At 43.9% G+C, this 24,402-nt stretch overlaps 2 protein-coding genes across 4 annotated transcripts in view; both read left to right on the top strand.

The window, feature by feature from the left end:
• Nucleotides 1–3,393, top strand: part of heatr5b (HEAT repeat containing 5B) — a 71,397-nt gene extending 68,004 nt beyond the window's left edge. For all 3 annotated transcript variants that reach the window (XM_080531648.1, XM_080531650.1, XM_080531649.1), the window contains exon 35: nucleotides 1,539–3,393. In XM_080531648.1, the coding sequence (XP_080387774.1) occupies nucleotides 1,539–1,843 (305 nt within the window). In that variant the 3' untranslated portion in view covers nucleotides 1,844–3,393. The remainder of the gene's footprint in view (nucleotides 1–1,538) is intronic.
• Nucleotides 3,394–8,216: 4,823 nt separating this feature from the next.
• The window catches only part of LOC308165766 (serine/threonine-protein kinase DCLK1-like), a gene marked incomplete at both ends in the record, with an annotated part of 43,915 nt that continues 27,729 nt past the window's right edge, over nucleotides 8,217–24,402 (top strand). Inside the window, 2 exons of the mRNA XM_080539920.1 lie at nucleotides 8,217–8,577; nucleotides 9,627–9,970. Of these exons, the coding sequence (XP_080396046.1) occupies nucleotides 8,217–8,577; nucleotides 9,627–9,970 (705 nt within the window). The remainder of the gene's footprint in view (nucleotides 8,578–9,626; nucleotides 9,971–24,402) is intronic.

Consider the following 24,402-nt stretch of genomic DNA (forward strand, 5'->3'; position numbering starts at 1 on the left):
GAAGACTCCAGTTCCATCTGTTGCATACAGTTCCTTGCCCTGTGCTAGAGGTAGATGAACAGCTTTGCGTGACAGGAAAGAAAACAACTCGGTTTTGTTCTCATTGCATCGAAGGAAGTCCATCCAGTTCTTAGGCATCACAGTAGGAGGAGCCACCCTTTTCCTGCTGCCCTTTCCCCTCTTCTGTCTGGACGAGGCTTTCAGGCTGGCAGGTAGGTATACATCCCAGACAAGGTTGACTTGGGTGTTTTTCTGAAGTTGAGCAGAGATGTATGGTGCAAACACTGTTTCTCCATACTCTTGAAATGTTCTTGATGTGCTAGGATTTAGCATTTGAACCACAGCTGCACCATCGAGAATTACTGCATCAGCCACAGGCACACTCTTGTCTTCGAGCAGATCTGACTCCAGGCAGCGAAGTAGATCTGCTTTAACCCCAAAGTTTTCCTCCAGTTGACAGAGCTGGTGGGGCTGCCTGGTTTTCATGGGAGAAGAAATGTTGGATGTCTCCATCTCATGTTTGACAGGAGATGTACAGCCTTGAAAAGAGACCACAGTCACTCTTCAGTACTGCAAGTTGTCCCTTGTCTTTTGACCTTATCTTGACAGGTGGCCTACTGAACAGTGGCAACTTGTTCTTTGGAAGTGTTTGCGTGACAAGTGTTGTCCAATCAAAAAATGTATTTACTACAACATTTCGGTACCATGACTCTTATTCTGAAACTTGCTTTGAAACCAGTAATAAAAAGACTAATAACAGACCTACACTAGTTTATCTAGCAGAATTATTTTGATCAGTGCTGCCATAGCTAGCTAGCAAACTCATTCCCGGCTATAATCAAATTCAATGTCTTTGCATGTTACAGTTAGGAACTAATTGTGTTTTCTGAGGTAAAGTTTTACCTTGACCTTGAACTAAATGCATTTTCTTGAATTCTGGCAATCTCAAAAGTATCACCAAATGAATAGGCATCCTTAACTTAGTTGGAAAGGACACCTAAAGTGTTTTTCTACTCTGTTTGGTTCCAAAATTAAGCGTGTTTGAACATTAGACACAGGGCCTGGCGGCCATCTTGAATATTTGACCTCTCCCGGGCCTCTGGGGTCAAATCTGACTTCCCTCCACATCTGAAAATAAACCTTATGGTATGTACTAACTATGGTAGAAATGTCATGCTTTCTTCAAAAAGTGCACAATTCCTCATAATATGAGAGCTTAGCTCCTGTTTCAACCTCCTGTTGAATCTCAGGAGGTCGGATTTCAGCTCAGCTAACTGCTTTCTCACACGTATACACACTGGATGGGAAAAAAGCATTTAGGTGGTATATAAGTGTTGGGGTGGTTTTTGGTGGATTCTGCGGTTTTTAGTTGTTGTTGGGCTGGAAATTGTCAATCCCATCTGGCAACCTTGCACGCTTCTTGCTGTCCCTCCATTTTAGCTAGCTCTTGCAAAAAAAACTTCCAGCACTGCAAAAATGGAAAGCATTATATCCAACCTAAACATCTTTCACCCTCTCTCTTTCTCCATGTTAACCAGGGGTGCAGCTGCTGGCTCTCCTGGTCCCTACTCTGATCTCCTACCTGCTGGACGAGAACGCCTTCGCCTTCGCGCCCCCGGCCTCTAAAGGGCTGCACGACTTCGCCCTGCAGAACCTGATGCGTATCGGGCCCCTGTACCCAGCGGCCTTCAAGACTGTGATTGGAGCAGCCCCTGAGCTGAAGACCTGCCTTGAGTCGGCCATACGAGCCAATCAGGCCAGCAACAAGGCCAAAGCAGCAGCTAAGGCCCAACCCACTGTACAAGCAGCGCCCACCATTAAACTAAAGACTAGCTTCTTCTAGAAGCTACAGAAATATGAATATTTTTTTCTCATCTCGATTCAGTATTTGTTTGTGGTTTTTAACCTGATGTCAATTATGTCTGTCTATCGAATGTTGTTATTTATTCTGGGGACTCACCACTTGAGTTCCCAGTTGAGATATGAGTTCTCTACAGAGTTTTTCTTAAGGAAAACAGTTATGTAAATATCATTCAAGAGAGTCTTTTTAATGTTGACTTTCAAGATTCTCTGTAGAGTACTGTTGATGTCATTTGAATGTATTGTTTTAGAGCTCGAGACAATTAATATGTAAAGGGACAAACTTCAGATGGGTTTTTAAGTATGAATTTCTTTGTGTTCATTGTTTTGTCCCTGATCATCATTCCATTCTGAGGTTCCAACGTGCAACCTCATTCCAACCTTATTATGACATCATCAACACAAGCATGGCTGCCCACTTCTCTGCCAGGATTCAATCACACGTTTTTGGGGGGGATAACATTTGTTTGGATGTTTAAGATCGTTAGTCTCATAGCATAATTGCCTAAGTCATATTTTGGCCAAATCTGCCTAACTCTACTCTCCTAACACTGCTGATTCACTGTGCATTATTGCCTCTATGACATCAGCTTATCAGAATGCTTGTTTACATTCCAAAATCACTATCTGCCCAAGTCATCTCTTTGGCAGATAGTGATTGTCGTGCGACAAAATCGGCGTGCGAAGTGAGTCGGTATGAATGGAGAATCGAATGTTGTCGTCCGACAAAATCGCATCGCACGCCGTGTGCATCGTCTCATTCAAAACAATGGAATTGAATTCGGCGGTGCGACAAAATCGGGGCCGTGTGCATTGGCCTTTAGGAATTTTTGACACCACATACAAAGATGGCTCGGCTGACCACAAGTGAAGCATGACTTAGGCAATTATGCTATGAGGCTAACGACATGATACTCAACTTTGACACAAAACAAATGGAACCATTATGTAGACTTCCCAGACTCTTTAATAGTTTGATTATTGCATGAGAAAACCTTGGTAAGATAGTGATTTGTTTAGATAATGGAATTTTTGGTTCTGGTTTGAATTGATTTACTGCTACTAGGTTAGTTTGATAGTTCATGTTGCTCCATGCCACCACAGTGTGTAGTTGATGATAACTTGACTTTTGAAAGGAAGATAATGTAAGAAATTATAGCATTCACATGGGTTACCTATTCTCTTGTTTTCACCAGGTTAAGAGTTATTCACATTCTATATAACAAGAACCTGACATCCAATCATCTTAGCAAAGGAGGAAATAAAACAAATAAATGTTAGTTTTTCCACCTGTTGATGTGTACTGTTGGTCACTTTTTCACTTATCTGTTGGTCACTTTTTCACTTATCTGCCCCATGTGTTTCTGAGTTTAGAGAATGTATTTTCTTTTTCATGCTTATCTGCACAGAGATCAAATGAGAGATCAGAGCTGTTCAGAGACGGTAATGATTTTAACCATTTACTTGAGTCACATATGTAATGGATAATGTCACTGTCATGTTGAAGATGATATCATGTCAATAAATGTGAATTTGAATGAATTTATCCAATTCAAAATCCTACTCACCACTTACAAAGCCATCAACAATCTGGCCCCCTCCTACCTTGCCGACCTCGTCCCCCTCCACATCCCCTCCCGTTGACTCAGGTCTGACGACCAAACCACCCTCAAGACCACCAGGAACACCAAGCTCCAGACCTGATGTGATAGGGCATTTTCAGCCGCAGCCCCGTCCCTCTGGAACGCCCTCCCCAACCACATCAGACAGGCCAACACCCTCCCAACATTTAAACAGGCCCTCAAAACCCACCTCTTCAACCTTGCCTTCACCAGTTAACCCTCTCCCCCTCCCCTTCCCATGTGTCCCCAGCACTACCTTAATTAGGCCCCTATACTTTCTTCTATTTACCTTTTGTTTCTTGTTATCATTACTACTTGATCTTTTCAGTTTGTAAAGCGTCTTTGAGTGTCTAGAAAAGCGCTATATTAATAATGTATTATTATTATTATTATTATTAACAAATAGAATGGTGTGAAAAGCTTGAGACAAAAGTTTTTTATAACTCACTTGAAATCAAGTTAAAAAAGAAAGATATTTGGAGCTCTGCGCTTGTTTTTCAGGTCAGTCCTCTTAGATTTAGCGATGGCAGCGCTCACACTAACTAACATACATTATACATATACTGTAACTACAGTTACACATGTATTGGAGTGTGTAAACATTATGATAAACATAATGATTAGATGTAAAATCATAAAGACATTTGGAACGACAAGTTATTTGACAAAGTGTTGATTTGTATTTAAGGCAGTGCCACTCGAACAAACATGAAAGCATTTTATGTTTACCAAAAAACGTTGCATTTACTAAATAATGACTGTCGGCGAGACACGAGGGAGTCATGTAGCACTTTATTAAAAAACTACTAAATAACCAAATAACCGTAGACACGTTTATCAACAAAAAAATATAGCTTGTCAGGTGTTGTCTCCAATAACATTAACTCGGATTTTAAACCTTGAAGTTGTTAAACAAACCTGTAGCATAAATGTCATTATCAAAAAGGTTTGATAGTCGGTGTTTGTCAGCCACACATTTGAGTCTTATTTCAACGTTGTGTGTCAGTACAAAGTCTATAACCCCTAGGTTTGAATGAGGATTTCGACACGAGTGCTATGAATGAATAAATTACTTAGACACTATTATGTTCAATGCTATGAATGAATGAATGAATGAATGGACTTTATTGTCATTGCTACAGTACAGGTACCAAACAACGAAATTTAGGAGGGGTGGCTCCCCTGGTGTTAGGAAAGGAAAAAAAAAAAAACTTTTAGAAAAAGAATAAAATCACAAGAAGGTAAGGAGCTGGTTTACATAAATAAAGGCTATGTACACAATCCACTGTACTATACTGCACAGATAGTCAACTAGGGTTGTCATATTGCACAATAGTATTTTTTCACGTTATTTAAAGTGTCACAGTTTGCAGGCTTGAAATGTACATGTTTGTGCCTCAGCACTACACCTGATTTTTTCAGTCCAGCAGCTGCCATACAATCCGTCCAGACTGTCCTGGGCCCAGAACTTAGGTCTTTGCTGTGTTCAGGGCCTTGACGGCCCTGTGGTAGAAGCAGTTCTTCAGTCTGTTTGTCTTAGCGGCCGGGGTCCTGTACCTCCTTTTCGAGGGCAGCCTGATAAAGTGTACGTGCCCAGGGTGGGTCGGGTCCCTGGAGATCTTGGAGGCCTTCCCGAGACAGCGTGTGTTGTACAGCTCTTCCAGAGAGGGGAGGGGGGCGCCGGTGATCTTCTGTGCTGTTCTCACGACTCTCTGTAGCGCATTTCTCTCCGCTGTTGTGCAGCTGTAGAACCAGTTGCAGATGCCGTAGGTGAGGATGCTCTCCACTGCGCCGCGGTAGAAGGCCACCAGTATCTCCTGCTTGTTGTGTTCTTTCCTGAGGCATCTCAGGGTGTATAGCCGCTGTTGTGCCCTCTTGATGGTGCCTTTTGTGTTGTCCTTCCAGGTCAGGTCATCCCGCATGTGATGTCCCAGGAATCGGAGGGTTGAGACTCTCTCCACGCTCTCTCCGTCGATGAGCAGGGGCTGGATCTCTGACTTTTTCCTCCTGAAGTCTACGATGAATTCCTGGGTCTTTGACTTGTATATGATAACTACTGCCTGATGTCGGCATGTTGTAGCATGTAGGGCCTATCGTTTTTGTTCTGCTATGTATATATATATTGTAAATATTTTTATGTATTTTGGTGTTTCTTGTCTTATGAACACTTGTGTATGTGTTTTTGTAGTCCACTAAATCTAGGACTACAATTCCCTTGATGCCTAGCCACTAGGTGAAATATCTGGCACAGGTGTGCATTGGCTAATCAAGTGATGTTGTTTGAACCCTCTACACCACTGCATTCACTTGTCACTGCTTTATGTCTGAAGAAGGTCAATAACCGAAAGCTCGCAGTAAACTACGTTTTTTGCACAGATTTGAGTGTGCGGATGCAGATTTTCTGTACAACGTTGTGCGTCTTGCAAGGAGGAGCGCAACTGAGGATCCGAGGGGGTTCAAACGTGCTCCGATGGTCCTGATGTGAATAAGGGACGCACAAGACAACGACAATAGTCCTCTCTCTCCCCCTTCCCCCCCCCCCTCTCTCTCTCTCTCTCTCTCTCTCTCTCTCTCCCCCCCTTCCTCTCTTTCTCTCTCCCTTCCTCTCTCTCTTTCCCTCTCCCCCCCTTCCTCTCTCTCTCCCTCTCTTCCTCTCTCCCTTCCCATCTCTCTCCCTCTCTCCCCTTTCCTTCCTCTCTCTCCCCCTTTATCACGCCCCCTTTCTCTCTCTCTCACCCCCCTTCCCCTCCCCCACTCCCCCTCTCTCCCCCTTCCCCCCCACCTTCCTCTCTCTCTCTCCCCCCCTCTTCTTCCCCCCCCCCTTCCTCTCTCTCTCTCTCCCTTCCCTTCTCTCTCTCTCTCCCTCTCTCCCCTTTCCTTCCTCTCTCTCCCTTTCTCTCTCTCCCCCCTCCCTCTCTCTCCCCCCCCTCCCTCTCTCTCCCCCTTCCCCTCCCCCCCCCTCTTCCCTCTCTCTCTCTGTAAATCACTGCCGAGGGGAAGACACCAGCTGCATCTCAGCCTCTCCTCCCTCCTCCTCTGTGCATGCTGCTCACAGGCGCTGGCGACAAAGGGACGCATGGTTCTCCAAAGGCTCGAGACACATCAGCACAGACATATAAAACGTTGATGGAGGCTTATGCAATTGCTTGAAAACATTGACGCGTTTCCCTGAATCTGACATCAATTAACAGGTACGGTTGTACCATCGCTAAACATACTTGAATAGTTCTGACAGGCCTAGGTGTTGTTCGATATGGTGTAGCCTAAATGCTCTATGATATCTGTAAATATTTCTCTTTAGATAATAAACCCATGCCTATTATATTGTTATATATTAATAAGCTATAATCATCGGTGTCGACACGGGTAAACGGCAGCTTATTATAGTTGTGAATGTGATTCATTTCTCCGACAGCATGCAATTAGGGTGTGTGCTGTCTTGTAAAAGGTGCAGGTTGACTCTGTCAGAAATAAGAGACGATATTTTTTATTAAGATTTGGAACCAGTTTATTATTCAACATGTGTGATACTCTGTCCGACAGCATGCCAGAGGAAAGGGAGACTGCGTAAATGGCTTTTCTGGTTTATTTTGTATATTTATTATGTTCTCATTGTAAATGTGCACCTTGACTGTGTCTAGGTTTGACTGTGTCTATCTGTGACTGTGTCTATGGGGTTTGACTGTGTCTAGGTTTGACTGTGTCTATCTGTGGCTGTGTCTAACTGTGACTGTGTCTGTCTTTGACTGTGTCTATCTGTGACTCTGTCTGGGTTTGACTGTGTCTCTTTGACTGTGTCTATCTGTGACTGTGTCTATATTTGACTGTGTCTATCTGTGACTGTGTCTATCTGTGACTGTCTATATCTGTGACTGTATCTATCTGTGACTGTGTCTATCTGTGACTGTGTCTATCTATGACTGTATCTATCTGTGACTGTGTCTATCTATGACTGTATCTATCTTTGACTGTGACTGTATCTATCTTTGACTGTGACTGTGTCTAGTGTTTGACTGTGTCTATCTGTGTGTCTATCTGTGACTGTGTCTAGTGTTTGACTGTGTCTAGGTGTGACTGTGTCTACCTGTGACTGTCTAGGTTTGACTGTGTCTATCTTTGTGTCTTTGACTGTGTCTGGGTTTGACTGTCTATCTGTGACTGTGTCTATCTGTGACTGTGTCTATCTGTGACTGTCTCTCTGTGACTGTATCTCTCTGTGACTGTGTCTATCTGTGACTGTGTCTGGGTTTGACTGTGTCTCTTTGACTGTGTCTATCTGTGACTGTGTCTAGTGTTTGACTGTGTCTAGGTGTGACTGTGTCTACCTGTGACTGTCTAGGTTTGACTGTGTCTATCTTTGTGTCTTTGACTGTGTCTGGGTTTGACTGTCTATCTGTGACTGTGTCTATCTGTGACTGTGTCTATCTGTGACTGTTTCTATCTGTGACTGTCTCTCTGTGACTATCTCTCTGTGACTGTGTCTAGGTGTGACTGTGTCTACCTGTGACTGTCTAGGTTTGACTGTGTCTTTGATTGTGTCTGGGTTTGACTGTCTATCTGTGACTGTATCTATGTGACTGCATCTCTCTGTGACTGTGTCTCTCTGTGACTGTGTCTCTCTGTGACTGTATCTCTGTGACTGTATCTCTGTGACTGTGTCTCTCTGTGACTGTGTCCATCTCTGACTGTGTCTGGGTTTGTCAATCCACAGCCATGGAGCATCACTTCACAGTCATGGGACTCGAACACTTCGACGAGCGGGACAAGGCTCAGCGGTATAACCGCGGGAGCTCTCGGGCGAACGGCCTCCCCAGTCCCACTCACAGCGCCCACTGTAGCCTCTACCGGACCCGGACCCTCCAGGCCCTGAGCTCAGAGAAGAAAGCCAAGAAGGTCAGCTTCTACCGCAACGGAGACCGCCACTTCAAAGGGATCGTATACGCTATCTCCCAGGATAGATTCAGGTCCATAGACGCCCTCCTGGCCGACCTCACTAGGTCTCTGTCCGACAATGTCAACTTGCCCCAGGGAGTCCGGACCATTTACTCCATCGACGGGACACAGAAGATCACCAGCATGGATCAGCTGGTGGAAGGTAAGCAGCAAATGGGTCGTGCCAGAATGGACCTGGATGGACCGGTCTTCTGGACACAGGATTATTTGAGGATGTCCTCTGGCCGTAATGGTAGATGAATTGAATTGAATATAACTTTATTGTCCACCAAGGTGGAAAATTATCTTCGACTCACCAAACAGAACAATCAACACAAGAAGCCAGAAGTCAACTAGCACCACATAAAACACAAACAGACACAGAGACAGGGCTGCACATTAGAAACACATCAAAACAGTTCATGTCTGTGGCTTCCGTCACCAATGCTTTGGTCTATCACATGAGAGACCTAGCAGGGGTCGAATCCTGCTGATCAGTCAGTACTTTACCGTAGGTGAAGTATTGAATACGTGTTCTATTTCATTCTTCTTGAAAATTCAAACAGACAGCTGTTTAGAACAGACAAGAGTACAGTTGGCCTTTTCCTGTAGGCCTGTCCGTTGTGCATGGTTTGTCCAGTGTTTGCTGTCGGTTAAATATATACATTTACGTTTTACATTTTTGCTGTTTAGCAGATGCCTTATTCCAAAGCGACTTACAAGTAAGTAAGTGAATCATCAATCCACCAGTCGTAGCAGGAAAAGCAATCTAGCTCAGGCCAGCGGCCATTGGCAGTCGTCATGCGAGAAGAAGAAAGGTTTTATTTTATTCGTAGACACTGGAGAAACAGTGCAAGGGGTGTAGTAGAAATCTCAGGAGAAACAGTATAGGGGGGGGAAGCAAGCGTCTCTGGAGACACAGTGCAGGGAGGTAGTAGATGTTTCAGGAGAAGCAGTATGGGGGGGGTGGGGGGGAGCAGGCGTCTCTGGAGACAGTGCAGGGGGGTAGTAGATGTCTCAGGAGGAGCAGTTAAGGTGTAGCCTGAAGAGATGGGTCTTCTGCAGACCAGCTGCAGCTTATTTTTGCTTACTACACTCACTTGAATACATCCTGCTGGAAAACTGTTCCATAACTCATAGAAAAGTATGCAATTGCTGTATCCAGCGATTTTGGTTTGACAAAAGTATCTGTTTCTTCTACATTACCTACAGGAGAAAGCTATGTATGCGGGTCCATAGAACCCTACAAGAAGCTGGACTACACCAAGAACATAAACCCTAACTGGTCGGTTGGAGTGAGGACCGGTGCGTCTGCCCGAGCTCCCTCGTCCCTCTGCAGTGCTCAGGCCGGCTCCCTAGAAACACTGGATAAGGACTTCATCCGGCCTAAACTGGTGACCATCATTCGCAGTGGGGTCAAGCCTCGCAAGGCTGTACGCATCTTGCTCAACAAGAAGACCGCCCACTCCTTTGATCAGGTCCTGACTGACATCACAGACGCCATCAAACTGGACTCTGGGGTAGTCAAGAGGCTCTACACTGTTGACGGGAAGATGGTAGGTGGCCAAATGACCATTCCATGTGCTGTTGACAGGGTTCCCATGGGTCCTTGAAATCCTTGAAAGTTTGTGAATTTGAGAAAAAGAAATCAAGGTCTTAAACGTTTTTGAAAATAGACATGGGTCCTTGAGAGTCCTTGAAAGGTGCTTGAAAGTCCTTGAAAGGTGCTTGAATTTGATGTTTCAGAAGGTGTGGCAACCCTCTGTTGAGCTATTTACTTGATTTTCCCCCTTAATCTCTCCCCGATACATACATACGCTTCCCTTTATCTACAGTGCTTTTTTCATGCATTGATGTTGGTGATGGATGGGACAGTTTAATTAGTTGTTGTTCCTGTACACCACGGTGAAGTAACACTGCCCATTGAGTTATCAAGGCCAGCATTACGAAAGTACACAGAGCTACAAGCAAGCTGCAAGCTTTACCATAAGTAAAAATAACTGCAATAACATTTTTTTTAATGTATTTTTGCCCTTTCTAGTATATTTGGGAGACATACAGAACACCCCCCCCTGGTGTTGTATCCTTCTAACTCAACTGCCTATTCCAAACGAAAGCATTATTACCCAGGACATCTGTTCCAAACCACTTATAATGGATGGATGGCAGTAGGGGGGAGAGGAGGGGAGCACAGCCTTTGCGTCTCTCATCAGGCCTAGACTGTCAGCAGTAGTGATGTGCTGTTTAGGACGCTGGAACAGTGTCACCCAGCCTACTCCAGATCCTCTCCTTCCACCCCCACACCCCCTCAGCCCTCTCTGTGACATCACCACACCCCCTCAGCCCTCTCTGTGACATCACCACACCCCCTCAGCCCCCCACATTCACTCAGCCCTCTCTATGACATCACCACACCCCCTCAGCCCCCCACATTCACTCAGCCCTCTCTATGACATCACCACACCCCCTCAGCCCTCTCTGTGACATCACCACACCCCCTCAGCCCCCCACATTCACTCAGCCCTCTCTATGACATCACCACACCCCCTCAGCCCCCCACATTCACTCAGCCCTCTCTATGACATCACCACACCCCCTCAGCCCTCTCTGTGACATCACCACACCCCCTCAGCCCTCTCTGTGGCCCACACCCACACCCTCTCAGCCCTCATGGCCCTGTGAGGTCCAGCGCCACAGAGCCCGAAACAGAGACACTCTTATTTTGTCAACAACACACATCAGCACCACTCACCCAGCGACTGAGAGACAAGTCGGTTGTGAGAGTGACTGACAACACATCAGAAAAAGCATTAATTGTAGACAAAACTGTCTTCTGTCAGGGGCTCTGGGTGGGTGAGAGGAATGGGATGCAGGGCTATTAATTGACTAATGGATATCAAGATGATATGGTGATTATGTACCGGATTTTATTACGTTTAGGAAATACATTGGCAATATTATTTGATTTAGCTTTCTAGCTACATCTTGTTCAATTACGTGTTGTAGGCTACATCCCTGGTCCCTGACGAATAAACAAATAATAATACATTGGAAATCATATGATGTATGACAAACACATTCAAATGAGATGCAGGTGCTATAAATAGGAGAAGTAAAAACACCAAAAGTAGAATTGGGAGGAGTGTTATATCTAGAACTATGACTATTTAAAGACCTTAATTTGTTTATGTCTGGATTATAAATTCAGTGTTGTAATGTTTTCTGTATTTGGGGGGTGTAGGAATAAAGCATTACATTCTAATGCTGACAGGAATATCCTGGGTTGTTGTTATATCCAGTACTGTGTACACATCTGCAAAAATGGGGAAATAAAACCCCAAAACAATTTCAAACACGTAACTTTAAAATGTCTCTTCAGGAATACGAGTCACAACACACTGTTGGTTAACCTGACAGGGTGTTGAATGACTGGGTTCATGCTTTCAACATTTTCTATATATGAATATAATAATAATAGTATTTTTTTTCAAAATATACGCTCCTTAGTACTATTATTATAATTATTATCAAGGATTTGCGATTATTTGTCTTTTTTTGTTTTCTTTTTTTTCCCCCCTCAACGGTTTCTATGGTGATCTGCTTGCCTGAGCTGGTTGCTTAGCAACAGCCTCTGCGGCGGAGGTGTGCGGTAGTGACATCACAATTTGTAAAGCCTCATTGTTTCAGTCAGGGTTGCCAGATGGGATTGACAATTTCCAGCCTAACCACAGTAAAAAAAACACCAAAAACCACCAGCCCAAAACCTGTATTGTCAGAAAACCGCAAATTACTATTGGGCAGGTGCCCATCTCCTGCCTTTAAACTGTTTGTCTGTTACTGTAAAATAAAAAGAACCTGCACATTGTATGTTGCTACTAGGGTGTGTGTGTTTTAACTTAATACATTTTGTAACTTTCAGGCACTGACATTTTGATACTGCCTAAATGCTATTTATCCAGCCCAACCCTATAATAATAATAATAATAATAATACTACTACTACTACTACTACTACTACTACTACTACTACTACTACTACTACTACTACTACTACTACTACTACTACTACTACTACTAATAATAATAATAATAAATGCTATTTATCCAACCTAAATGCTTTTTTTTAAAGACCCAGTGTGATCAAAAGTAGCCCATTCGGCGGGAACCCACCCCATCTGGCAACCCTGGTTGCAGTACAGCTTGTCTCAGTCCCATTACTGTTAAGACAGGGCAGTAAACTGTTACAGGGCACTTTCTGTCAATCAATAAATGAAGAGGTAGTCGTTTATTGAAACATCACTGAATCATTTACATAATCTATCACACTCAGACATTGGGATTACAATACAATTTAGTTTGTGAATTATGCATATGGAGCTGTAAGGGTACTTAGGTGTTTATAGCCACTTAGGGACTCAGATCAGAGAAGCGAAACACACACTAAAGTATATTAGTACACTAAATTGATATTAAAATGACCCATCTTAAATTGTACTAAAGTTGTATTTAATATACTGAAATTGTAATTATGTAGGCTTAAGTATACTTGTAAAATTGACCTCTTAATTCATATTTAAGTATACTTATAATGAGATTATCTGAAGTACTTTCAACACACTTGGAGAGTAAATGTAGTCATGTTAAAAGTGACTGTCAAATTATATTATAATTGAATTATAATATTATAATTAATAATGTGTCAATACCATATTGTATTCATGAATTATCCTTTAATTACTATCATATAGTACTCAGAGGAATTTGTCAGTCATGCGCTTACAGGTGCTTATTCTTATCTCGTTTTTGAAGGTAGGTTATTTAGTGGCCCAGTATACTTTCCTATAAGTGCTAGGATGTACTGTGCTTGGCAATGCAATTTGACTGAAGTGATTTAGTTTTTGGCCTGTCTGTGGCCTGTCACCAGCTGCTGAGTGGCAGGTGTGTCTGTGGTTCATCCATTCTGCTGTGGGCAGGTGTGTCTGTGGCTCATCCATGCTGAGCCATATTGTTGGTAATATGTTCACTCTTGTCGATGTTAAGTACTGCACACAGCATTCTGGTGTAGCACCCATCTAGGGACTTCTGCAGGGTAGGCTTCAGGGTATTATGTGCCACAACACCAATATGATGCTTTTCAGAATCTCGTTGGAATCTCAAAGGGTAGTTGCCATACGTGCCAGTGTGTGCATACAGTAAGTAACAGTATAGAGCATACAGTAATGGCACCGGAGAATAATAATAATAAACTTATATAGCGCTTTTCTAGACACTCAAAGACGCTTTACAAACTGAAAATATCGAGTAGTAATAATAAAAAGAAACAAAATAGAAATAAAAGAAAGGGGCCTAATTAAGGTAGTTCTGGGGACACATGGGAAGGGGAGGGGGAGAGGGTTAACTGGTGAAGGCGAGCTTGAAGAGGTGGGTTTTGAGGGCCTGTTTAAATGTTGGGAGGGTGTTGGCCTGTCTGATGTGGAATGATAGAGAGACATCATTCAGACAGCAGCAGGTCCTGTAAGGAGAGGAGGCGTGGACATGGCTGTGATCCTCTGGCCTTGCATGGTACAGAGGCGATGAGCTGAGAGCATCTGCATGATTGAGGAGGTCTGAATGGAGACTTTGCCCGCGGCAATCCCATTCCCACTGTGACAGATGTGGCAGGGTAATTGTATTACACACACTGCTAACCCCTGCCTGCTAGTGTAATGAGTCAATGTGTCTAGACAACATTCAGCATCAACATAAGACTCAGGACATCCTTCAGTACATGATAGCAGGGGCCTTACACAACTTCCAGATGTGACATTTGAATACCGCTGTCACTGCTGGGTCTGGTAAACAACACATTAGTTTTCTAGATATTAGATGTCTCATTCAGAGAGAGGTGTCTGGGTAGGATTCATTGTGCTTTGTCAGAGAGCAGCAGCTACACCTGTGAGATCCAATCATTTTGTGACTTTTGCCATTTCGAAACACACTTACCAACACTGACTTACCAGAAACACCTGTCAAGCCAATTGTCCCATTACTTTTGGTGCCCTGAAATAGCAGGACTGTCATTTCCAAATGGTGAAAGCAATGTGTCCCCAAATACTCTTGAGAGTCACTACTTTAACCTAATGTGATTTAAAATCCAAAACTTCAAATCCAAACTTTTTTGGAGCCAAAAGATTAAAAAATGCTTCACTGTCCCATTACATTATGCAGAGCGCTGTGAGCCTCTGCTCTGTCCACTGTGGTATGATGGGATATTCTGATAGCCATCTTTGAGAAGAAAGAGAGTGAAACCCAGAGACATGGGAGAATAAAGATAAAGAGAAGAAAAGAAAGAACAGACTATAGAGAGGAGAGAGAGGGTAGAGTGTAGAGAGGGTAGAGGAGAGAGAGGAGAGATGATAGAGAGAACAGACTATAGAGAGGAGAGAGGGTAGAGAGGATGGAGAGGAGAGGATGGATAGAGAGGAGAGCATGGATAGAGAGGATGGATAGAGAGGATGGAGAGGAGAGCATGGATAGAGAGGAGAGAGGATGGAGAGGATGGAGAGGAGAGCATGGATAGAGAGGAGAGAGGATGGAGAGGAGAGCATGGCTTCTCAATGGCCTCCCACTGTACCCTTCTGCTGAGGGGACCTGCTCAGTCTCCTCTTTCACCTCTCCATGGGTACCTCAACACATTACTGCCATAACCCAGATTGTACTCTATGTATTTGGTGTTAGTATTGTTATGAGTATAATGTATTTGTCTACAATTGCTGTAGTGCAGGGGGTAGAGCCGGTGTCTAATGATCGCAAGGTTGGCAGATCTGCGGTTCGAACCCCGGCTGGCCACATGTCGAAGTGTCCTTGGGCAAGACACTGAACCCCAAATTAGGGCTGCAACAACGAATCGTTGAAATCGATAAAAATCGATAATGAAATTCGTTGGCGACGAATTCCATTATCGATTCGTCGGGTCTTGTTCCATAACAAACCTACTTCCTGTTGACGCACGCCACGCTGTCTTGCTGAGCCGGTGTAGGCATCGCGAATCATAGCGAATCATAGCGCTGCCTATGGCCGGAAAGGGCAGGACCTATGACCGGAACCGGAAAAGTGGGAAAATCCGGTACCTACACCGGCGCGGCGGCTACATTTAAATGATTGATTGAGAATGTTTATTTTGGTCCCCTATACAATTTACAATACAGATATAAATGTTTTTTACACAGTCACAATTCATAACACCAGGACCAAAAAGGTGTAGGCTGAAGCCGTGGCTTATTGCGCCTACCCTTGTTACATGTATGCATGTCCCCCCATGAATGCATAATCAAAACATTGAAACTTTTATAAACAAAATTTCACTTACGCATGTCAACAAAAAGTTCAAAAAATACCAAACAAAAACTATATTTAAACCTCTGTTTTATACTTGTTAATCATCTTATTTTTAAATAATTTTCAAAATCCTTTTAGTGTACTACACATTTTCATTTCCTTTTCAAAAGTATTCCATAAATTAACTCCTTTAACTGTTATACATCTTTGTTTTGCATTTGTTCTAATCTTTGTTTTCATAAACATACATATTCCTCTGAGTTCATAATTACTCTGTCTAACTTAAAATAGTCTCTGGATACAGTCTGGATCATGGCGGAGGCGGAGAAAACGACTCAACCAAAATCGTCCACGGTATGGGAGCACTTCACATTAAAAGCTACTAAAAAATGGTGCAACCTATGCAAAACCGATCTTGCATGGCACGGGAGCACAACGGTGATGCGAGAACACCTTAAAAGGAGATGCACTTGTGAGTTCTGGCGAAGCGTCAGCTAAATGACTGTAATGTAATGCGATAGCCAGTGAGTGTTTGCTCGCATTCATGAATTCAATATTGCATGACAAGTGTATTTAGCTAGCTGGCTAACATCAGTGGTAGAGCACGGTGATAAGCTAAAGGCTAGCTAGTGGTAGCCTACCAAGCTACCAGTGAGGCACTGACTGTAGCCTAGCCTATTGTATGGAGTGAGAGGACACATTGCATTGTTTTGGAGCATATCTGTTATATAAAAACATTAGTGTCTTGTCTGTAGCCTATATTGCACTTTGGGTTACTGACCTTTACATTAAGCAAAGTTATTACCTAAAACAATGCATGTATTGAGCTACAGTTCAATTACTTTATTGAAACAATCTACCGCCATAGTCCATGGCCTGTTGTTAAACCTATTTGATGTAGCAAAGTCTTTTTTATTTATATTATTTATTATTTTTTATTAATACTTATTCATTTTGCACATGTATATGTATAGGCCTGGCCGATTTAGAAAACATAAAATAAAATTTGCAAAAGAAATCTGTTTTTTTTTCTTTTTCATTTGTATCCGATTAATTGATGAATCGAAAAAATAATCTGCAGATTAATCGATTATCAAAATAATCGTTAGTTGCAGCCCTACCCCAAATTGCTCCCAGTGAGTGGGCCGGCGCCTTGCATGGTAGCTTGCCGCCACTGGTGTGTGAATGTGTGTGTGAATGGGTGAATGAGAGGCCGTTGTAAAGCTCTTTGGATAAAGGAGCTAAGTGCAGTCCATTTACCATTTTATTAACATTTACAGGCAAGACTACTGGGATGGTATGAGTAGTGTGAGCTGTGTGGTGAGTAGATGCTCTTGTCACTGACTCCACAGTAAAGCTGTGTTTCAGATGTAGGTGTGTCTTAATGGAGCTGCCTGTCTGTGCACTGTGCTGACTTGCACTTTTAAAGCCGGTCATCATTCATTTCTGAGAATCCAGCTGGAGTTATGTAACAGCCTGCTGTGACACAGCATCATGACAGGGTTTAATGAGATTCACATATGCTATATTGTCTTATTTTACACGTTTACAACATATTACATCCATAGTTGTTTGAGTATGATTACTAAGTTAGCATGATTATGATTATGAAATCCGGCATCAATGTTCTACAACATTATTATATTATATACAATTATATTTAAATGTGATTTGTTCAATAGGACTATATGCCTAGTAGTGAAATAAATGCTTTTCCCCATGTGTGGTACACTGTTTGTGAGCGTCCACATGTAAATGGACTGACTTATAATATAAGTGCCTTATATTATAGCACCTTATTCCAAAGCGTTTTACAATGGCCTCTCCAATGGCCTCTCCATTCACACACACATTCACACACCAATGGTGGCAAGCTACCATGCAAGGCGCCGGCCCCGCTCACTGGGAGCAATTTGGGGTTCAGAGCCTGGGCCAGGGCTCGAACCGCCAATCTGTCAACCTTGTGATCATTAGACGCCGGCTCTACCTCCTGTGCCACAGCGCCACAGCCACCCCATGTAAAAAAGTTATGTACTGTAATTTTGCTATTTGGCCTGCATCCTTTGAGGATGCTTACTGGTCTTTTCTTCAATTAATTTCATTCTAAAGTAAAGTATGCTGAAGTATGCTCACATCCTAAAAACAGTGCATCGTCAGTGATATGGACATTTCCTGGTGAGACGGCAGCTTGCCAAACTCTCCATAATTAACGACAGTAAAGCTGAGAGACAATGGGCCTTTCTCTTTTCAGGATGTTGCAAGTACGATTTAATTGTTCGTGAACAAGCGGCTTGTTCATACGCATAAAGCCAGAGGTTCATCACCACAGACGGCTCACTTCATCCATATCCAGATCTACGGGGCTCCAAACCAAAGGTTGCCTTTTATATATCTCAGCGTGTGAATTCTAGACACGGTCTCAGATATCTCTGTTGTCCTATTCCTTGTGTCCCGGACTGTGTTTGAGATGGAATACTTAATGCCTGCGTTAACCACAGAAAACCTTGCATAGATCGATATATGCGCCAGGCTGCCCTGAACCACTGGGATGGTGGGGGTGTGTGGGGGTGTGTGGGGGGGCACTTGTTAGTGCTGCTGTGTCACTGAGCTAGCAGAGATAAGAGATCAGTACAGAGCAGGTAGGATAGAGTCTGCTTCTATTCACTGTCATGCCTGCCCTCTCACCAGGACTTGTCTGTCCCTTATCACGTGATCATGATCACCTGCATGATACCATTAGAGACCTCAGACCAGCCTTTTAAATATCGTTAGCCTCGTAGCATAATTGCCGAAGTCATATTTTGGCCAAATTTAGATATCTGCCTAACTCTACTCTCCTAACACTGCTGGTTCACTGGGCATTATTGCCTCTATGACATTAGCCTATCAGAATGCTTGTTACATTCCAAAATCACTATCTGCCCAAGTCATCTCTTTGACATAGGCACTTTTGACACTATATACAAAGATGGCTCGGCTGACCACAAGTGAAGCATGACGTAGGCAATTATGCTATGAAGCTAACAATATGAGAAAGTTATTTTCTGAAAATATTACATACTTTGAACCAAATTAATATAGAATGAGAAATGGAATCCTGTGTCTACAACAAAGGATTAAATCCCAGAGCCACTCCTGTCCTTTTCATTGTCTAAAAACAGCTGGGATTCTGTCTGGTCTCCTTGGTGATGGTTGTGTGGCCTCTTTCCTTCACACTCAGTATGTGTGTGTGTGTGTGTGTGTGTGTGTGTGTGTGTGTGTGTGTGTGTGTGTGTGTGTGTGTGTGTGTGTGTGTGTGTGTGTGTGTGTGTGTCGGGGGGTGGGGGATCTGACTTGCAGCCCTCCACCAATCTCCATTGTTTATTTAAGAATCTTATGATGCAAATAAGATGACATCACAATGACCTGTGATGACTCCTCCAGATTAGCTCATGTGCTGGGTCACCTCCTATTCGGTTGTTAAGTCGTGACGTGTTTCCGGGTCCAAAGTTGGCTGAGGCGCTGTCTTCGAAATGCCAAAATAATAATAATAATAAATTATATTTATATAGCGCTTTTCCGAGGTTCAAATACCCTGACAATATGGAGAAAACGGGAAAGTGCTGTGTCCCTTGTTGTATGAATAGATCCGAGTCTAAAAAACGATTAAACTGTCATTCTACCGCTGTAGTTCACTGGTACTCTGGTGCGGGGAATTTCTGGTTTGGACCCGGAAATGGCTAAACGTCACTTTTGACGTCAGACTTAACAACTGGATTAACACTAGAACAGCCATGGATGGGGTCATTTGACCAAACGAGTAACATTTCTTTCTATACCTTTGCACATGACTTTTCCTAGATATGTGCGTTCTACCACCCAGTATCCTTACATTTTCAAAATCACACCAGGATAAGCTAATAGAAAGATATTTCACAGTTTTTTCTGTGTAGGAGGCAGGCTAATTTACAAGACGTTCCAACTAGTGGTCGTTGTGTGTAAGTAGCAGCTTCCCATTGTAAAGACTACGGTAATTTGACTCTTATAGTAGGTAAAATAGGCACGGCTGTTCTAGTGTTAAACCTTTTGTTTGTTAGAGTAGCCCTAAGGCATAAGAGCTGCCGTTGGAAGACACCTGATGGAATGAATTCGTTTTAGATTCCAAAATCTCTAAACTAGCCCTTAGACAATAAAGCCCCCATATGAATCTAGTGCTCTAACCAGTTGAAGTGTACAACTCTCTGGGACATGTTGCTGACACACAGGCTCTATCAAACCTAGGTTTTTAGATACATGACCATACTCGGGGTGGCTGTGGTTCAGGAGTTAGAGCCGGCGTCTAATGATCGCAAGGTTGGCAGATCGGTGGTTCGAGCCCCCGGCTGGCCACATGTCGAAGTGTCCTTGGGCAGGACACTGAACCCCAAATTGCTCCCAATGAGCGCGGCCGGCACCTTGCATGGTAGCTTGTCGCCATTGGTGTGTGAATGTGTGTGAGAATGGGTGAATGAGAGGCCGTTGTAAAGCGCTTTGGAATAGTGAATGCCATACGGTGTGATGGGCGGTAGGACCGTCCATTCATATCCACCTCCATCTTATGCACAGGTTTTATTGGAGAGAGACATTGCTCCATTAATAATGTAGTAGACGTCAGAATGGTGCATCTCTGTGGTGTTAGATGTTGTCTGCGTTGCTGTAGTGATACCACACCACCAGTGGAGGCTGGTGACTTCCAGAATTGAGGAGGCCAATTTTTTCCGCTTGCTCGCTTCACTTGCGATGGAATGTTCCCTGTTCTTCTTATCTCTGAAGAAATGACATTGCTGTAAGTCTATGAGCCTGCCTGATAATTAACTAAACTTTTTTTAAAATATATTTATATTAAATATATTGAATAAAACTACATTTGATAAAGAAACTGTTACTTATCTTTTTTATATGCTAAACTTGATTAAATTGATGATTACATGTTGAAGCTGTAGAAGAAGAAGAAGAATGAAACATTTAGGCTAAACAAAATTGTTTTTTAACCACATAATTATCAAATTCCTGCCTTTTACACATGTTCACTGGGCATTTATATTACATCCAAATGTCATTTCTCAACTTAATTATCAGGCAGGCTCATAGACTTACAGCAATGTCATTTCTTCAGGCAGGCACATAGGCTAAGCTCTGCACAATGAATTCCATCAATCAGAACTTTCTGATTGTAGCTTACACTCCAAATAGTGTTGCTGCCTTTGGCCAGCACAAAGACAGATAAGAAGAACAGGGAACATTCCATCGCGAGTGAAGCGAGCAAGCGGGAAAAAATTGGCCTCCTCGAAATCGACTACATAAAAAATAAAACTGTTCAATAAATCCTAAATGTTGTCTACCTATTCGATGTATAAATCGCGCCAGAATCTCGCCGACTTCCGAGGTCATTTTAAGCAAAAGTATTTGGCCAAATGAGCTATTATTTTCAGGGATAATAGCCATGGGTGTTCTAGACGTGTCCTGCAAAGGACAAGTTGACAGGTAGCCACTATGGCAAGTGTTTCTTTGACTGAAGTGACTGGCGAATTCTCAAAATGGCTTCATGTGATTGGACGAACAAAATGTAAATCTTTCAGCCCTGGACTCAATGCTGCCCACCCATTTTCAGTGATTTGGCCAATCACATATTGCCATGAAAAAAATTGCATTACATTGACTTCTAAGAGAAACCACTTTCCTGGGGAGGCCTGGCCTCCCTCAATACAAACGGATAGGGATTCTGGCCTGTAGGTGCTTTACAATAGCAATAATGGGTTTTAGCCATGGAAAAATTCAGATTTATGAACAAAACGGAAATAATATTAATATTTTTAAAAAATATATGTTTTTTGTTAAATAATAATTTATATTATTATAAATTATTAATTATTATTATATATATATAATTATTGCTTTTTTAAATCTCTCTCTCTTCTCTCAAATTATTGGGGAGGCCAGGCCTCCTCCACCTCTATGGAGGAGCCTCCACTGCACACCACCACGCTAGCTGTTGTTCAATAACAGAGTCAGTTCCTGTGTGCTCCTGAAGCTCTCTCCCTCTCTCCTCTCCTCTCCCTTCTCTCTCCCTCTCCTCTCCCTTCCCTTTCTCCCTCTCTCTGAGCCCTTCCCTCTCTCCCTCTCTGACTCTTTCCCTCTCTCCCTCTCTCCCTCTCTCCTCTCCCTTCCCTCTCTCCCTTCCCTCTCTCCCTCTCTCCCTCTCTCCCTCTCTCCCCCCTTCCCTCTCTCCCTCCCCCCCTTCCCTCTCTCCCTCTCTCCCCGTCCCTCTCTCCCTCTCCATCCCTTCCCTCTCTCCCTCTCTCAGCCCTTCCCTCTCTCAGTCCTTCCCTCTCTCCCCTCCCTGCCCTTCCCTCTCTCCCTCTCTGAACCCTTCCCTCTCTCTCCCTCCCTTTCCTCTCTCCTCTCCTCTCCCTTCCCTCCCTCCCTCTCTGAGCCCTTCCCTCTCTCCCTCTCCATCCCTTCCCTCCCTCCCTCTCTGAGCCCTTCCCTCCCTCCCTCTCTCCCTCTCTCAGCCCTTCCCTCTCTCTCTCCCTCTCTCTCTCTCCCTCCCTTCCCTCTCTCCCTCTCTGAGCCCTTCCCTCTCTCCCTCCTTCCCTCTCTCTCCCTCTCTCTCTCCCTCCTTTCCTCTCGACAGGATATGACACGGCAGGAGCTTCATTATCCCTCCCAACGCGCCACACTTAAGCGCAGCAATTAAGCCTTTTTTAAAGTAGTGAAGGTCAGGACTACATCATTTATTTATCATCCTGCTTCCGCGGAGATGAGCCGTCTCAGGGAGATCTGCGGATGTTACGGCTCCGCTCAGCTGCACCACTGCTGTCTGGGCCTCTCCCAGTCTCAGGAGAGGCGGGAGGGATTTATCTGTGAGGAAGTCTTTTCATCGTATCCTTGGTTTAATGAAACCATACTGCCACTCAGTGGCAGAGATAGGTACTGCAGCAGAACCAACTACACCGGTGTTTCCCAAACTGTGGGGCGCGGGGGTACTGCAGGGGGGCGCAGAAATAATATGGGAGGGGAAAAAAATGCACACACAAGAGCTGTAAACAAACACTGCTTGCTTAAGGTTACCATCAGGGGTGTTGGATGATTTTATAATAAAAATTAGAACCTGAATGGAGCGCAGGCCATAAACTGTAACAAAGAGGCAGCGAGGGGGCGCGAGCCCAGGGGGGGCTCCATTCACGTCATTGACGCGCGCTCTCCCTCCCCATCATTCCAGCTATCTAGCAGCAACAACAACAATGGATAAGTTTATGAAAGAGCCAGAAGCTAAACGAAAAGCGAAGGAGCCCATGACAAACGTCCCAAAGCCAAAGTCAAGAAAGTATGATGATACATACCTCTCCCTGGGCTTCACGTCTAATGTGGTCGGTGCGGAGGAACGACCACTGTGTGTCCTCTGTCTCAAAACTTTAGCGGCAGATAGCATGAAGCCTAGCAAGTTGAAACGTCACTTGGAGACCACACACCCGACTGATGTGAAGAAGCCCCTCGATTTCTTCAAGAGAAAACTCCAAGAATACCGTGGTCAGCAGAGCCGTTTCGTTAAAACAGCATCTGTTACGTCTAATGCTCAACTTGCCTCCTACAAAGTGGCATATCGTATCGCCCAGTCTAAAAAACCACACACCATCGCTGAGGAGTTAATACTCCCTGCTGCGATAGATATGGTTTCACATATGATAGACGAGGCAACAGCCCCAAAACTCAAATCTATCCCCCTGTCAAACAACACTATTGCGAGACGCATCAATGACATCTCAGAAGACATGAAAGAGCAGCTTGTTGAGAAAATAAAAGACCAACGCTTTGCGCTCCAGGTAGACGAGGCCACAGATAGTAACAAGGACTGTCTGTTAATAGCGTATGTCAGATACATTGATGCGGAGGGTTTGAGCGAGGATTTGCTATTTTGCAACTATGTCCCAAACAGAGCAACAGCTGATGAACTGTTCAAAATCATAGACAAATACCTGAGTGAAGCCGATCTGAAATGGGAGGACTGTGTGGGGATATGCACCGACGGTGCCCAGGCCATGGCAGGAAAACGGGGAGGGCTCCAGACGCTCATCAAGCGCGTTGCACCGAAAGCAGTGTGGACTCACTGCGTAATACACAGGGAGGCACTCGCGTCAAAGCAGCTGAGTCCAGAGTTGAATGACGTTTTGTCTGATGTTATCACCACCGTCAATTACATAAAAACAAGACCACTGAAAGCTCGCATTTTTTCCGCTTTGTGCGAGGAGATGGGCTCCGAGCACACAGCCGTGCTATTTCACAGCGAGTCGCGTTGGCTCTCTCGCGGAAAGGTGCTGTCCAGGGTGCTATCGCTGAAAGATGAGATCCGAATCTTCTTGGAGGAGGAAGGGAACGAACTTGCCAGCAAGTTTAATGATGAAGACTTCCTCATGAAATTGGCCTACCTAAGCGACATGTTTGAGAAGCTCAATGAATTGAATCTACAGTTGCAGGGCAACAACACACACCTTCCACATCTGGCAGACAGGATACAATCTTTCACACGGAAACAGGACATGTGGGGCAGGAGACTTGAACAGGGGGTCATCGACTCATTTGGGAATCTGAAGGCATTCATCGAGACCAATGGGCTGCAGAGCACAGTGGTTCCATGTATGAGAGAGCACATCTCA

This window comes from Nansenia antarctica, assembly GCF_963989245.1.
Source record: "Nansenia antarctica genome assembly, chromosome: 1".
In the NCBI taxonomy this organism is placed as follows: Eukaryota; Metazoa; Chordata; class Actinopteri; order Argentiniformes; family Microstomatidae; genus Nansenia; species Nansenia antarctica.